Source organism: Dipodomys merriami, unplaced genomic scaffold (genome assembly GCF_024711535.1).
Source record: "Dipodomys merriami isolate MVZ:Mamm:240054 unplaced genomic scaffold, mDipMer1.0.p SCAF_1, whole genome shotgun sequence".
NCBI lineage: Eukaryota > Metazoa > Chordata > Mammalia > Rodentia > Heteromyidae > Dipodomys > Dipodomys merriami.
The window spans coordinates 52,345,045-52,362,406 of NW_027202270.1; the positions used below are offsets into that span (position 1 = coordinate 52,345,045).

Here is a 17,362-nt window from a genome sequence, read left to right on the forward strand (position 1 = left end):
CATCAGAAAGAATGACATTGCCCCATTTGTTAGGAAATGGAAAGACTTGGAAAAAATTATATTAACTGAAGTAAGCCAGGCCCAAAGAAACATAGGTCCCATGGTTTCCCTTATTTGGAATAACTAGTATATGTCTGAGACAAGTAGAAATGGTCAGAAAGTTGATGTTAAGCAAACTGTACCCCAAGATAAGGACTCAAATGGTTTTTCTTTCTTGCTATTGTTTCTAACATTTTTATAAGATGATTTCTTTGTTGCTTTGTATGCCCCTCCCCCATGGTATAACCCCTGTTTTCACTGTATTTGATGTTGGTATAATTTGAGGAGGGGAAGGGAAAAAACAAATTGTTTAAATAGGGATACAGGTGGAGCCATTTCAACAATGAGATGTACACGACATTATGTCTAAAACCAAACTTTACTCAGTCTCATAAAAACAAACTTTACAACTTTGGCAGGGGGATGGAGGTGGGGAAGAGAAGGGATAGTAAGGGGAAACAAAGGGAAACAAAGGAGGAGGCAACAAAGCTTGATAAGAAATGTACTCATTACCTTGCTCATGTAATTGTAACCCCTCTATACGGTATTTTCACAATTAAAAAAAAAAAAAAGAAATCTCCAGAATAGCTCAGCCCACCAGTCTCAACTTTTTTCTATCATTACAACTTTCTCTATGGGAAAACAAACCCTTTGACTATTTTTCTCTTAAGACTTTTCCCTCATTATCATTGATGAATGTCATCACACCAACAAAGAAGCTGTCTACAACAACATCATGAGGCGTTATTTGAAACAGAAGTTAAAAAACAACAGCCTCAAGAAAGAAAACAAACCAATAGTTCCCCTGCCTCAGATCCTAGGACTCACAGCTTCTCCTGGCGTTGGAGGGGCCAAAAATCAAGCAGAAGCTGAAAAACACATTTTGAAAGTAAGTTGCCAGCTTTTCATATAACCAAAATAGCTGGAAAAACTGCAAATGCTTCTTGGGCAGTTGAAAGTTCAAGGGACATGATCAGCATTTAAATAAAAGCTGTTTTCTTTATAGTAAATATACAGTCACCAACAAAACAGTGATAGGCTTTAATAAACAGCAATGACATAAATTAATATAATAATTGTGAAGAGTTGATATAATTAATGGGAAACAGACAAACAGAATGCCTTCTTTTCAACCTTTTCACTTCTCTAGTTAAACTTCAACATGTATATTCATAAAATATGACATCTTGGTATATGAGTTTCTAAACTGCTTGGTTTTCTGTGACTTCTGATATTTATCATTCTAAGAATTTGGGTTACTCAAATTAAGTTGGAAATAAAGTTATGAGGATCTTTCTTTAAAGATAAACTTAATAGCTGCCTCAATGGTAATACTATATAAAACACTATTATGGTGTATTATGTGTGATATGAAACAGAGTAGTCCAAGAAACATACTGGCACTTACAATTACATTTAAATCATAACTTCTTTCTTTTAACTTAAATTCAGTAAATGAAAAGCATTAGTGAGGTCAGTATTCAGAGGCATAAATTTATCTTGACTTCAAGATGTAATTTATTTCTGGACTTAAGGACTTAACTCCTATTTAGTCCTATTAAGGACTAACTTCAGATACAAGAGTTAAGGCTATTTCTTCATTTGCATTGTCTTTTTTATGTATAGATGTGATTGAAAATATAGCGGTTCTTTGTCACTCTTAGTAACTTACCGTATTTTCTCATGTCTAGTATTCCAATTACAAAATAAAGTTTACAAAATGAAAATAATACACTTTTCCTAAATTATCCAACAGTGTGATTTAGAAGCTTCTTGTTGCTATATTGGGACAATATTAATACACATTGGTTAATCAGATCCACAGTAAAACAAATAATGCTATACATTACTTAGGCTTTATGCTACATATTCATGTTATAGATAACATACAAATTGCGAAAGCTATACTGAATCAATTGTAAGGAAACAGTAATGATTTGATTATTAAAAATCTCTTCTTTCCAGATATGTGCCAATCTTGATGCATTTACCATTCAAACAGTAAAAGATAATCTTGACCAACTCAAATGTCAAGTAAAAGAGCCATGCAAGAAGTTTTCAATTGCAGATGACACAAGGGAAGTATGTGTTTAAATTTTATTTCTATTTGAGTGGTAACACCACATTCAATCAAAGATGGTAAAGGCTGTTGTAGTGAATATCTGAGTAATCATTATTTTGAAAGTTAAGCAAACAGCTTACCATTTTATGCTTTTTAAAGCTGATTATTGGGCATCAAAGCATTGTTATTGATTATCTCTGCCATCCTCTTTTCAAATTTCTTGTTTAAATGAAAAAAAAAATAGCTCATTGTGAGCCTTGGATTTATAGTAGTATGGAGTTGGGGAGAGTTATGTAGCTAAACTGGAGGGATTATGGTAATTTACCCTCTTTTTTTTTCTTTTTTTACTGTCAAGTGATTTCTAGGATTGGTATTCTCACATTGCATGCAACTATTTTCTTGTTATCAGATTACAATTGGCAATAATAATGGAAATCCTGATAGGCATATTTTTACTTATTTATTTTCTTAGGAAGATATTGCCATAGCAAAGAAGTAAAATAATACATTTAATGGTAATTTTCTGATTAATATTTTCACTTATTGTAAAAAGCCAACTAGAATAAATTTGTACATTATGATGAATAATTAGTTCCTCTTGTAAAATTTAAAAGCATGATTAACTTTATAAACACAATAATAAATTTATCTCACATTGAAATTCTACCTTATAAGGGTATTTGGATTAGTGATATGATATGTGTGCAATATACAATGTTGAACTTGAAATATAATAGGCACTATACCAGTGTTAGTAAACAAACTCCACAAATTTCTTTATTTTATTTTACTATTATTTATTTTTATTTTCCAGTGCTAGTAACTGAAAATAGTACCTTGATCATTTAGGCAAAGGCTCTGCCACTAAACTGTATCTCTGGCCCACACATTTTTTTTTTAATTCTGAAAAAGAGTACTATCTACTTTAGTTGCATTAACACATTTGGATATATACTTTATGCATTTTTCACTTATGTGATGTTTGCTCAGTTTTACTTGATAAGCTTAAATACATGCTTCTATATATAGTCACCAAAAAAAACTCCAAACCAATATTTCTCAGATTAGTTTAAAACAGTTACCATCTTTTTGCCTTATTTAACTTTTTATATACTTTTCTTTGAAATATAACAAGAAAAAGTACAAATTAGCAAAGGCACCAATTTTCATGAACTGACCTCACTCAGACAAACAAAATTCTGACCAAGGGACAATACACTGCCAGTTTCCCACATCCTCTCATTTTCTTTTCCAGTCACCAGACTCCTAGAGGGCCCAAAACATTTTGATTGACTGAACTTTATACAAGGAGTGTCATTCTGGGTATTTTCAAACACCCTTGACCTTCTATTTCAGTAGAAATAATATTGAAGCCAGATAAATGTTTCTTAAATTAGATAGGCTTTCTAAATAATTTGACAATATTTCAGTATGGTTTTAAATTACCCTTATTTTTCAAGATGTTTAATGTCCGCTACCTTTATTTTCTTCAAAACTTTAAGTTGGAAATTCAAAGACAACATTGGTGTGCCTTAATGGTGGGAGTCAAAAGCCAGCTGACAAGAATAAATGTAATGTACAAAGAAATCATCTTGAGATTATCCTGTGATTTTATTCACAGGGCAATTCTGAATCAAATTTATTATAATGTGCATTATTTTAACAAGTTTGTTAAGTAACAGATAATGATAGATGTTTGATTTTTTTTTAGTATCCATTTAAAGAGAAACTTCTAGAAATAATGACAAGGATTCAAACCTACTGCCAATTGAATCCAATGTCAGAGTTTGGAACTCAGACTTATGAGCAATGGGCCATTCGAATGGAGAAAAAAGGTAATTTAGATTTTTGTGATTCTCTCTAACAGATTATCCAATGTTTACACCAAGATTTCCAATGAGTATGCCACATATTCACAAGCAAACTGAAAGTATGTGCAATCTGAAATCAAATTTCTGTGGGAGACAAACATAAGCACACTTCAGTTCCTTATCTAAAGGACTATCAATTCATCCAAGTTTCTCTATCATTTATTGTATACTTGAAGTATTAATAAGAGAACTATTAAAAGCTCTGTGTCCAGAGGCAGACTCTACAAATAAATTTCCCATACTGTTTCCTGTGGCTCAGATCCGGATTCTTAGTGTAGAGCTCACATAACAAGCATAGGAACTGGAAAACTTGCCCCTTTTTAGAACCCAAGGAACACTTGGAGCCTTCATTTGCTCATTTCAAAACAGAGGTGAAGCTGGTTTTGGAATCCTAATATATTTGAGTTCATAGCACAGGTTTTTGGGTTTACATGCTCATTTTTTCAGACACATAATGAATTCCTTCACAGCTGCTAAAGAAGGCAATCGTAAAGATCGGGTCTGTGCAGAACACTTGAGGAAGTACAATGAAGCCCTCCAAATTAATGACACAATCCGAATGATTGATGCCTATAAACACCTTGAGTCTTTCTACACTGATGAGAAGGAAAAGAAGATTGCAGCTGCAGAAGAAGACAATGATGAAAGTGAAAATGATGACAAACAGGAGGGCAATTTAAAGAAACCTTTGAAACTCGATGCCACAGACATATTTCTCATCAATTTATTCTTTGGTAAGATTCAGTGCTACCTATTGCAGAGTTTTATGCATTCACTTCTCTATTTCCTGTGGGTTCTGAAAAATGCTCTCCAAAGATTCATTTGGGGAGGGAGGGCGGGCAAGGAGAGAGGTGATCATGAATGGAGGAAGAAAGGGGAGAAAACCTGTATTCACTATATTTTTTGTACATTATATAAAACTAGTTAACTCTTAGGTAAGGTTGGGAGTGGGGAAATGGGGAAGAAATATTGAAGGGACAACATTGGTCAAGATGAGTCGTACTCATAGCTCATATTTTGATTCATGGAACTGAAACTCCTTTGTAGAACTACTTAAAATAAGAAAAATAAAATAACAGTATATTTTTGAAAGAACAAATCCTACGGAGACTATAGGACTGTTTCTAATTGGTGTAGACAGATTAATAATTGGTTATATCCTCATAATCAGTCAATTGATCATCCAGTTTTATTGTAAAAATGAAAATTAATTTGCTAACTAGAATCTATTGTTTATGAGGCATAGCACAGGATTAACTATAGAGAATTCAATTCTTACTGCTTCATTACACAAACATTTTCTGTGTAATTATTTGTGTACATTAAAATTTTTCTTTTAAAATTGTTTTTGTAGAAAAATTGCAAAAGTGCTTATAATTTTAATTTTGAAATTATCTTTAAGTAGTTGAACAAAGGAATTATTTAACAAAGCAGTTTATGAATATAATGCATCTTGATCAATGTCACCTCTTTCAAAATTCTTACCCAATCCTCCCTTCCTCACCCCTTCCCTTGATCTTCTTAATTTTGTAGAATACACATTGAATTCTTGACTACATTCTCTCCTAGTTCACCTCTCCATTCATTTACACCATTATAAGTTTATAAGCTAAATCTAGCTTGCACATAAGAGCTGGTTGAAGTGGAAGTTATTCTGCAAGGAAGCAGGAGGCTTACTTGAGATGGCTCAATAACCTTTAAAAATTAGTTTCTAAAATTAATTCCTTAACCAACCAATAAAAATTGTATTATTTGTGATGTCAAAATGATGTTTTGACATATATATGATGCTAAATAACTTTCTTAATATAATTGACATTAATAATTATACTTACTACTCAAAGAAAACAAGAACATGTTGAAAACATTGGCTGAAGACCCAAAATATGAAAATGAAAAACTCACCAAGTTAAGAAACACTATATTGGAACAATATACTAGGACTGCTGAATCCATTCGGGGAATAATTTTCACAAAAACAAGACAAAGTACATATGCTCTTTCTCAGTGGATTGCTGAAAATGAAAAATTTGCAGAAGTGGGAGTTAAAGCCCACCATCTGACTGGAGCTGGACATAGCAGTGAGTTCAAGCCTATGACACAGGTATAAGTATCCTTATTACTTATTTAATTGTTGTGTTGTTCTTTTTCTTAAACTGTCATGATTTTCATCAATTTGCTCATCACCTAGCAAACATAGTGATAGGGTAAAGCACTTGTTCCATGAGGAAAGCTTGAATATACTATCAGCTTAGTCTGTCATATTTGATAAGCTAAGCACTGTCATTGGAATCATTTTTTTTACCTAGTTGGAGGAACTTCCTAAGTATGTGAAAGTATGTGACTTTTAATAACACTGGAGACTGAGGGCTACTGTATAAAGTTAAGTGCTAAATTCAGACCTTTACTGAAATGTGTGTATTACATTAGAACTATGCAAAAAAGATGGTTACATAGGTGAATTTCATAAGAAAACTTGGAAAAGTTGAAGTATTTGCAATGTTAGCTATAGAGGTTTAAAAGGTTTTGTGCTCTTTTAGAAATTTTATTGCCTTTTTTGTGTTTTTGGGTTTTTTGTTTTTATATATTTTTTATTGTAAAAATGCTGTACAGAGGGGTTACAGTTACATGAGTAAGGAAATGAGTACATTTCCTATAGAGCCTTGTTATCTCCTTTGTTTTTCCCCTACCGTCCCTTCCCGCTCCACCTCTGCAACTCCTCCCTCCTGCCCTCCCCAAATTGTATCCTTATATAAGCATTTTGTTATATCCCTTCCCCTCCGAAATTATAAAAATGTATATACAAGATGCAGGGCACAAAAATTAAATACAGTGGATAGAAACAAATAATTAAAATTAAATCAGAATTAAATGAATTAGAATCCAAAAAATAGAAAGAACAAACAAAACAAAGAGTTGGTTCTTTGAAAAAATTAACAAAATTGACAGACCCTTAACAAAAAAGAAGAGAACACACCATAATAAACAAACTCAGAGATGAGAATGGAAGCATCACCACAGAAACAACCAAGATTCAGAACATTATAAGGGACTACTTCTCAAACCTTTATGCTAATAAGCTTGAGAATCTGGAAGAAATGGATGATTTTCTAGCAAATATTGACGTGTTTGTTTGTTGTTTTTGTTGGTCGTGGGGCTTGAAGTCTGGCCTTGGGCACTGTCTTTGTGCCCTTCAGCTCAAGACAAGCGCTCTACCACTTGAGCCACAGCACCACTTCTGGTTTTCTAGTGGTTTAGTGGAGATAAGAGTCTCACGGAGTTTCCTGCCCAGGCTGGCTTTGAACCATGATCCTCAGATCTCAGCCTCCTGAGTAACTAGGATTACAGGCATGAGCCACTGGCACCTAGCTTTTGTTTGTTTTTGTGCCCATAATACTTGGGGTTTAACTCATGGCCTTATGTTTTTGTTTGTTGGGTTTTGTTGTTGTTGTTTTGCTTTTTTTTTTTTTTGCTCAAGACTGGAGCTCTACCACTCCAGCCTCACTGCCACATCTGGCTTTTTGGTGATTAATGGAGATTATAATCTCCCAGACTTTTCTAGCGAAGCTGGCTTTGATCATCAGATCTCAGCTTCCTAGGTAGCTAGGATACAGGCATGAGCCACCAGCGCCTGCCTTATTTACAATATATATGCTGTAATCACAATTAGTACATATAAATAATTATATATGTGTACACAGTATATATATATATATATATTTGTGTACATATAATGTCTATACTGTGATACTGTATACAGTGTATTTATTGTTCATAGTATATGTACATATACAGCATATATACTCATATATATGCAGTATATATTATATACAGTATAAGTATATACAGTTTCTAAATAGTATACATATATACTTGTATATTGTTTATAGTATATATACAATAAGAAACTATACAGTACGCACAGTCAGTAGTATAATGTATCACTTGAAGAGGAAACAGATCTTGCAGACATGAACACTATGAGTAAAAGAATGAGGTTCTGACAGAGTTAAATATTCTGAAAACTAAAGTCACATTGAGTCTTACCAGCAAAGAGGATACTTCAGTGCTTTAGAGTCACCATCATTCTATTCAATGTAACAAATTAAATCTATTTTAGTGCTTTTATTTTTGTTTTAGGAAAAAAGTTCTTGGTATTTTATACACATTCTCATTATACCCTGAACATGCACTTACTTTATTGTTGTTTCTAAAATTTAGTGCCAGAGAAACCACATTTCCTTGGGTAATAAACCAGATTTGGTTTTCTTCTTATAGAAGAGCTATTTTATTTAATGTGTTTCCCAGTTTTGCTTCCAGAAAGCTTGAAGGCAAATCAGGAGTTAGTTCTGACAGCCTCTGCTAATCCTTACAAGTAATACTTCTGTATAGCTTCACTCTGGGTCTTATTTTTCAGTTTCTATTACATTTACCAGCTTTAATGTTATTACTTTTATTGTAGGTGACCTCAGCGAGTATTGTAAAAGAGGTGACATGCAAATTAAAAGTCTCAGTTTATCTCCTTCAGACTTGGAGGCAACACATCAAAGTACAGGGCATATTCTCTCATTCTTTCAGGCCTTGCCTTGTAAACTGGAGTAGACTCACCTATTAGGAGAGAAAGTTGGAGTGTATATGATGTGATTTAAAGATCTGACATTGTGCCTAAATTTTGTTATTAAAGTAACTTCACAAAATTCAGGTACAGACATCTGCTAACATTCAAGGGCTGGTCAGCCTGCCTCAGTAGACATGAGGACCCAGAGGAGAGAGTATTAGCAGGGCCTTTCTACTGAGTTCTATATCAGTCAGGCATCAAATAGCCCCTGTGCTGCCTCTAAAGACAGGGAAAAGGACATGAGAACCCATTGCTGGTCAGATAGGTTTGTTTTGTATAATACATAGAAACGAAAGAGATCATGAAAGGGCATTAAAGGCTAACTTGACTGGCAACTTTGGTGAGGGTACAAATGAAAATCAAATATCACTGACCATATCAGACTAGATTTATGCTTAGTTATTCTCTTATGCAAGGGCCAGTGGGCATAATTTTAATGTATTTTTTATTATTTCAAGATTTAGGTTTTTCACCAAGAATTACTTATAATTATATCTCTAGTAGGCTATTCATTCATTTTTACTTATAGTGCCCCTTTTAGTAAGCCATACATTTTTCCTCAGAAAATTAATAAGAGGTTAAGTTTAACACTGCTCTCCAGTCTTCCAGCTTCCCTTCCTGGAAGCAGCCAATGTTTTCAGTGTCTCATGTGTTCTTTCAAGAATATCCCATATGCTCCTTGCCTGAGTGAGTCTTAAAGTGACCGATACAGCGAGCATTTTCTCTGTGATTCAGAACTCATCAGGCTAAAGAAAGTATCGCTGAAACTTACTCTCTGAATATGAAAGACTCTGTCGTTGATGTAATGAAAAGAAAAGCCCATTTCAGCTTCCCATGTCTGTAACCTCTCCTCAGCCAACTCCTTTCTGCCTCCCAAATCAACCGTCAATTTCTTTTCCTTGGCATCAGTGCCGGTCTTTCCACCTCCAGACTGGAGGATGGAAATATTTTTGTTATTGTGTGGTAATCCCAGATTGGAAATCAAATGTTGTGTCACCATCATGTCTTTGTTCGATGCCAAAAACAGATGGCAGCAAATCCGTGTATGATCTAATCCTTTGATTTACACTGACCAGTTGCAATTTATTATTTCTTCTCCTAATTAGAAGATTTGAATGTGTTTAGCATCACAAAATTTAATTTATTAAAATGTTTTCCACAGAATGAACAAAAAGAAGTCATTAGGAAATTTCGCACTGGAAAAATAAATCTGCTTATCGCTACCACAGTAGCAGAAGAAGGTCTGGACATCAAAGAATGTAATGTCATTATCCGTTATGGTCTGGTCACAAATGAAATAGCCATGGTCCAGGTATATTCAAATACTTCTATTTGGTCTATTAAGTTGCCTTCCTGCCTTCCTAGTTTTGTTGCTTTCTTTTAGTAAAATGACAGAAAACACCTCTTTGCTCATAAGTATCACTTTTTCTGCTAAAAGAGCAATTTTAAAAAATTGTACAGTATTGCCATTCATATTACCATTTTTAATATATATGATAAACAAATACCTGTTGTAGTTTTAATCAACAATTCCTCTATGATTGTGGCTTTTGTGTCTGGACACTTTCTAGGATCATGACATTGGCTCCATTTGCAAAAATCAAAACAGTCCTGTTCATTCTGTAAGATCTCTTGGACATGCACAAAGTCCTCATGGAATCAGGAATCTGAACCACACAATCACACAAATGTCTGACAAAGGAACACACTCTCCCCTATTTGTCTGAATTTTCTATGCATTCAAAATTTTCCAAATGTCAGGCATGAGCAGTCTTGGAAATGCAAGGCATGAATAAATTCATTTAGCCGAAGTTTCCATTGCAATCTTTCTTTATCTCTTATATATCCATGTTAACAAAATTGTGGTTAGTATTTGTTGAGTATGTCCAGGAATTATGATAATAGATATAATACTTATTCTTTCTGCAATACTCACAGAAGGTTTTTGCTCACAGCTTCAATTGCACCCTCCCATGGAAGGCAAGTCAGGGAACACTAAGCTACCTAGACAGACATCTAATTAGTAGGCAATTTTTCAGTAGAATAACCAAAGGTTTGTTACTCTCAATGAATTTTTTCTTTTTTTTATTATCTTTAAGTAGTTATACAAAGGACTTGCCACTTAACAAAGCAGTTTATGAATACAGTACATCTGGATCATATCACCCCTTTCAACATTCTCACTTCTCAACCTGCCTTCTTTTTCACTTTTCTTAATTTTGTAGGTTATACGTTGAATTCTTGACTGCATTCTTCTCCCTCACTTTTCTGTATTTGTCTGCTCCTCTCTCCATGATGCTACCTTTCCCCTTTTGCCTGGTGTTCATTTTGTTGAACTTTGACTTTGTTTTTCTAAGGAATCACACAACTTGGGTTCTCCTATGTTTTCCATGATAGTATTGCAATTGACATGTCCTTGAGCCAGGCCACTACAGCTTCTACTACTTAACATGCATGTGACAATAATCCTATAAGGTGTTTAGGAAATTGTCTCTGTACCGACCATGTATTCAGCAGAAAATGTGCTCTGAGTTCAAACTAGGGATTCTGGAACAGATCAACTCTTTAAATTCCCTGATCTAAATAACCACTTTTGGTTTTTAGGATTTGAAGAGTAGCTTTGAGGCTGGACTGAATGGTTATATGTTGTTGAGACTTTTCAAAGTTTTTTTGTATGTTTGTTATTGTAAAAATACTGTACAGAGGGGTTACAGTTACATGATCAAGGTAATGAGTACATTTCCTATTGAGCATTGTTACCTCCTCCTTTGTTTTCCCCCTACCATTCCTTCCCTCCCACCTCCACAACTACCCCAACCCACTGAAGTTGTAAAGTTCATTTTCAGCATAGTATTTTGTACATCTCCTTGTTAAATGGGTCAACCTGTATCCTTATTTTCAAAGTTGTCATGGTAACTGGACCATCAGAACTCTGGACTTGGGTTGTATATTAAAGCATGTTTAAGTCTTAATGAGCCGACTCACAGGGAATAGACAACAGCAAACTTTCCTTAAAGTGGAACTATCAGTTGGAATTTGTAATGCAGACCAATGAACACCTTTCCAGACCAAACCCAAGAGAATTTGTTACAAAGCACAGCCTTTTGTTGACTTGATTTTTCTCATCTTCTCAGGCCCGTGGTAGAGCCAGAGCTGAGGAGAGCACCTACATATTGGTTGCTCACAGTGGTTCTGGAGTGGTTGAACGTGAGACAGTTAATGATTTCAGAGAGAAGATGATGTATAAAGCTATTCACTGTGTTCAAAACATGAAACCAGAAGACTATGCACATAAGGTATTGCTTTGTCCCAGCTCTGAATTTTGTCTCATCTAAAAATTGCTCCATGTGCTTGTCATTAATATCTCTGTGGCTACTTCAAATGCTGAATTATAAAGTTCTGTTTAAGGAGTTGTACATAGGCCAGATTCATACACAAAATATCAAGATTGTGGTAGACAGAGAATTATCCTGGAGTCTTATACTCCTTCCCATGAAACAAACTATAATAAATATAAGCTGCCCTTGATTTAGAAAGACTAGTACAATTCACTCATTCCACATGATCTGGTAATTTTAGTTGGACCAAATCCATTATTATAGGTGTTATTTTTATTCCCAATGTATTTCCAAATTGTTCACAGTGTACCAGGCAATATTTTAGGACCAGAGAACAAGTAATACAGACAAAAGTTCTTCCACAAGAAACTTTCTATCATGCCTGGAAGGGTTTGTAGAAGACAAAATAAACCACAGTTAAAAAGCACCATACGTATAATATAGAGATAAGCACTAGAGAATTGAAATTGGATGATATAGGGACAAATCCCTTATAACAAGTATTTGAAGACCACTTAGAGTGATCTTCAGTGATTAGCCTCAATGATTGAAAATATGTAATATGTCATCTAGCTGCACCTCAATTTACTAACACAGACTTATTTGAATTGTGTGAAGGAATACAGTGAAAAAAGTATATATTTCTGCAATATTTCAGGAAATCCTTCATACCACTGAATTAAAGACTGTAACTACTATAATAGCAAACAATCCATTTAGAAGAAAATTCACACCCTTGCATATGTGTGTGAATGTTAGTTTCTTAACATTGGAATTGGCTGTACCCTAAATAGAGTTTCAGGAAATGGATGCTTTCAAACTGGTGTGCAAAGCTCTAACCAACTCCAAGGCTTCCTGGCCAGGTTTCCATACAAACTTGTATTTAAAAAGCCCCTTAAAGACAACGCGAACCAAACATTTTCCAGGTATCAAACTTTTTCCACCAGATAATGACACTCAAAAGTTACTATCTCACAGTTCGTATCTTAAGAGAATGAGTTAAGTATTTTTAAAGTCTGAAGACTGAAGATTAGTTCTTCCATCTCTGCAGCTCAAGGGTCAAATTTCCTCAGTCTCTATAATAAAATGTTGTAGGAGTCAGCCTTTCAGTAATATAATAAAATAACTGACACCAGCAACTTTGGAAAGAAAGAATTTTGTTTGGACTCATGGTTTGGAGGCCCAAGATCCAAACAGCCTAGAAAAGGCTTTGGTGAGGGCTCTCCTGAGCTATATCCAATGATGCCAGAATGCATGCAGTTGATTGCATGTGTGGTCTCTTTCCTTATAAAGTCACAATGATTCAAGCAAGCAGGCTCCACTCTAAAAACTCTAACGCAATCACTTCTCAAAGGCTGGCTGCACGGCAGGAACCATGACCAGTTTAAGTTCCCACTCTCTTACTACTACCAACATAAGACTCTGGGGACTCCATTTCCACATGGACTTGGGGGCTGGGCTCCTGACAATTCTTGGAAATCCCAGACTTGTTTTCCTTTCTAGATCTTTGGTAAAGACTCTTGCCTTCCTTAGAGTACCCTCAAGTGAATGGAAAAGCAGAGATGAAAGTGTAATAGGGTACATTCACTATTTAAAGGCCCTACCTAAAAAAAAAAAAAACAACAACTCTGGGAGAATATCTCCATTCTTCCAGTTTAAGGATACTTCTTGACTAGTGCTCAGGCAACATTAATAAAAGTTGAGAGTTGACACATAAAGTGAAATCTAATTTTCATGTCCTATATAGGCTCTGCCTAACTGAAAGTCTCCTAAAATCATGCCAACCTCTAGGAGCAGGATAAGAATCTTATACAGTTCTCTTGGCATTCATCACAATGACTTTTTCTCTGCGATTTCTTTTTATTTGGATTTAGGCTGATTATATACTGAATTCTTTTTGTGCTCCATTTTTATTTCCAAGACCACAAACTAAGTTCACACTCTTACCATTGTGTAATATCTCCAGATTTTATGTGACTTACTTTAATAAGAGTATTAAAAAATTTAAACATTGACCTTTTCTTTGTGCAGATTTTGGAATTACAGTTGCAAAGCATATTGGAAAAGAAAATGAAAATTAAGAGAAGTATTGCCAAACAGTACAAAGACAATCCATCATTAATTACTTTTCTCTGCAAAAACTGTAGTGTGCTAGCCTGCTCGGGGGAAAATATCCACGTAATTGAGAAAATGCATCACGTCAATATGACACCAGAATTCAAGTGAGTACAGGAAGAAACATTTTTAAAATACTTTTCAACTAGTGAAATACATTGTATTAAATGTACAATAATATTTTAAAAGTGGGATTTTTTCAAAACTTCCCAGATTTAAGCCTTCTAATTATATTCCTATTTCAAATGTCTATTTTAAAAATAACTTGTCTGATGTGTAGCTGGCAAAAGACTTCTCCCATTATATAGTCTCTCTTTTTAGCTTGTTTTCTATGTCTTTGCCATGAAGAAACTTTTTTTGTTTGATGGAGTCCCATTTATCAAGTCTTTCTTTGATTTGCTGTGCTTCTGCATCTTTACTCAGAAAGTTTCTACCTGTGCTCAAGAGCTTTCATCTTTCCCCTGTTCTTTCCTATAATAGTTTTCCAGCAATTCCACTCCTGGAAATTCATCCAAAATATTACAAACCAGGATAGAGTAAAGTCATCATCATAACCATGTGTATTGCCTCATTATTCACCATAGCCAAGGTATAGAATCAGATACCTCTCAATGGACAAATAGGTAAAACAGATGCGATATATATATTATATATGAAATGCAATTTTACTTATCCATTTGAAAGAATGATGTAGCAATATTTGTAAAGAAATGGAAAGACTTTGAAAAAATTATGTTAAGTGAATCAGGGATGAATGCTTTCCCTTATATGTCGAAGCTAGATTTTGCTTATAAACTTGTAAGTAAATAAGTTGGATGGCATGCAAGTGTATACAAATGTATTAATTGAAATAGGATAGATTCAAGGGAGAACTCAAACGGTGTAATTCCTTAGAAAGGCAAAGTCAAAGTTCAGCAGGGAAGTGGGTACTGGAAATGGGTAGAACAGGGCCAAGGGGAAAAGGGTGTAAAGTGAAGAGGAGAGGAGGAGAATGCAACCAGAAATACAATGTATATCCTAGAAAATTAAGAAGTGTTAAAGAACAGGTGAATACGGGAAGGATGGGTGAGAATGTTGAAAAAAGTGATATTGATCCAAGTGTATTGTATTCATAAACTGCTTTGTTAATTGGCACCTCTTTTGTAAAACTACTTAAAGATAATTAAAAATTATAAATTTCATTGGAATTGAGAAGGAGAAGTGTGAGATCCAAAGCCATTTTGATCCAAGGTATATATTTAAAATCATGACACCAGGAAGGTGTGTGAGAAGGGGACATGCACCCACATCTCACTGTGGTCTACAAATTGAAGGCAGTAGGAAGGAAAGCAGTGAGATGTCCGGGCATGAGCATCAAGTACAATATGGACCCATGTGCTGTATAGTGGATTTTGCCAATTCTCACTGGTGATTCTTCCTCTGATAATTTTAGGGAACTCTACATTGTAAGAGAAAACAAAGCACTGCAAATGAAATTTGCTGACTACCAAACAAATGGAGAGATTATCTGCAAATGTGGCCAAGTTAGTACATGGTTGTGGTCTCAGCTTTACTTTAGCCAAAAGGAATGTTAAATTGGATGCATATTTATATTTTCTTCTCAATGTCTCTTTTGTTTTCCAGGCTTGGGGAACAATGATGGTACACAGAGGCTTGGATTTGCCATGTCTTAAAATAAGGAATTTTGTAGTTTTTTTCAAAAATAATTCATCAAAGAAACAATACAAGAAGTGGGTAGAATTACCTATCGCATTTCCTGATCTTGATTATTCAGAGTATTTGTTCAGTGTTGAGGATTAGTATTTGATTTAATTTAATATTAAAATATCAACATTTTAACATTTAATATGATTCTGATCAGTGTTTTCATACTATTGAACTGTGAAAATTAATATAATTGCTATTTAATTAATAAAACTGCTTTGCATTTTATTATGTTATATTTTCTATTATTCATTTATTCATTTATCTTATTTATTGGCCAGAGGAAAGGAAATCTACCAATAATATCAACATGGAGAATTATAGCATTGTAGGACAACTACTGAAGTATACATGAGGATATAAGGTGTCAATTTCAGTTGTCACTGACTAGGGAATCCAGTTTACCTTTCTCCAGCCTCCCTATCTTGCAAATTTTCATCATGATGTCTGTTTATGCTTCTATGTGTTTTGTATTGCTACACAAAATTACCACAAAGTTAGTTCCTTAAAAAAAATCCATTTATTACTAGAGCACATTTTTTAAGCCAGAAGTTGAGGTAAAGTTCTCTGCTCATGCCTGAAAAAACTGAAATTGAAGTGTTGAGAGGCCTGTGTCATCATTTGACGACACTGAGAGAAGAATTCACTTTGAAGCTCATTCAGATTGTTGCCAGAACTTGTTTCCATGAAGATGTCTGACTGGGATTTCTATTTCTTGATGAATGGCCACTGGAAATTGTTCTCAGCTCCTAAGAATACTCTTACCCTGGTTGCCTGCTCAGTATGCCCATCCCAGCAAGATACTTGCATCTTTAGGGCTAGCAGGAAAATCTCCTGAGACAGCTAAGAAGAGCCTTTTAATATAACAATTGTAATAGCAGGAATAACAGTCATGTCATATCCACAGGCCATACTCACATTCACAGCAAAGGGATTCTTCAAAGCATCACAACTGATCAGGACAGGAATCTGAGCCAGTTTAGACTTGTGCCCCCTTTACCAGTTGCCCGATTTTTGTCAATTATTACATACATTCTATGGAAACACTCAGAAACATGGAGCACTATGATGGACACAAGAAGCACCAAGTAGCTTAGCCTTCAAACATAAACAGGCACGTAATACACCATGAAACTACTGAAAGATAATGTTAGTGATTAAACTTGGATTAAATCTCATGCCTGTAACTTTACCCTGTGTTTCTGGAGAGAACAATTTTCTTTCCATCCAGGGCTTACACAGGATTTAGCAGAGAGCCAGGTACTGGATGTGACTATGAAATAAAGAGAAAATGGCTGGCCTCCACTGCTCATGCATAAGGGTAACCTCCCTGAGCAGAGACAATTCTAATGTTTCTGAATAAAATATTTCTATTCTTAATAGAAAGTCTGTTATAGGATCTTCTCCTAATAGACACAGTGGCATTGGTCATGGAAGAACCACCGGAAGGAAACAACACCCACAACTGACTATTGTAACTGATACTAAGTGTCAAAGATTACTTGCTCCACCGAAACAGTTAACTCATCCTGAAAGAAGAAAGAAAAAACATTGAAGATATGAAAACAAAATTCTCTGTTGGTTTGATAGATGAGTTAAATTTGGCATTATAAGA

General features: G+C 34.6%; 1 protein-coding gene across 2 annotated transcripts in view; it reads left to right on the top strand.

Moving 5' to 3' along the window:
- Window positions 1–15,956, top strand: part of Ifih1 (interferon induced with helicase C domain 1) — a 54,846-nt gene extending 38,890 nt beyond the window's left edge. The window contains exons 7-16 of one of the 2 annotated variants that reach the window (XR_011371814.1): window positions 711–928; window positions 2,005–2,121; window positions 3,813–3,936; window positions 4,443–4,706; window positions 5,817–6,076; window positions 9,753–9,902; window positions 11,725–11,886; window positions 13,960–14,150; window positions 14,524–14,632; window positions 15,476–15,554. Coding sequence is in view for 1 of the 2 variants with exons in the window: in XM_070021935.1 (XP_069878036.1) it covers window positions 711–928; window positions 2,005–2,121; window positions 3,813–3,936; window positions 4,443–4,706; window positions 5,817–6,076; window positions 9,753–9,902; window positions 11,725–11,886; window positions 13,960–14,150; window positions 15,476–15,566; window positions 15,667–15,843 (1,754 nt within the window). In the remaining variant the exon portion in view is untranslated. Of the gene's footprint in view, window positions 1–710; window positions 929–2,004; window positions 2,122–3,812; window positions 3,937–4,442; window positions 4,707–5,816; window positions 6,077–9,752; window positions 9,903–11,724; window positions 11,887–13,959; window positions 14,151–14,523; window positions 14,633–15,475; window positions 15,567–15,666 lie in introns of those variants that run through there. The other variant, XM_070021935.1, reaches the window with a different exon arrangement.
- Window positions 15,957–17,362: the final 1,406 nt, after the last annotated feature.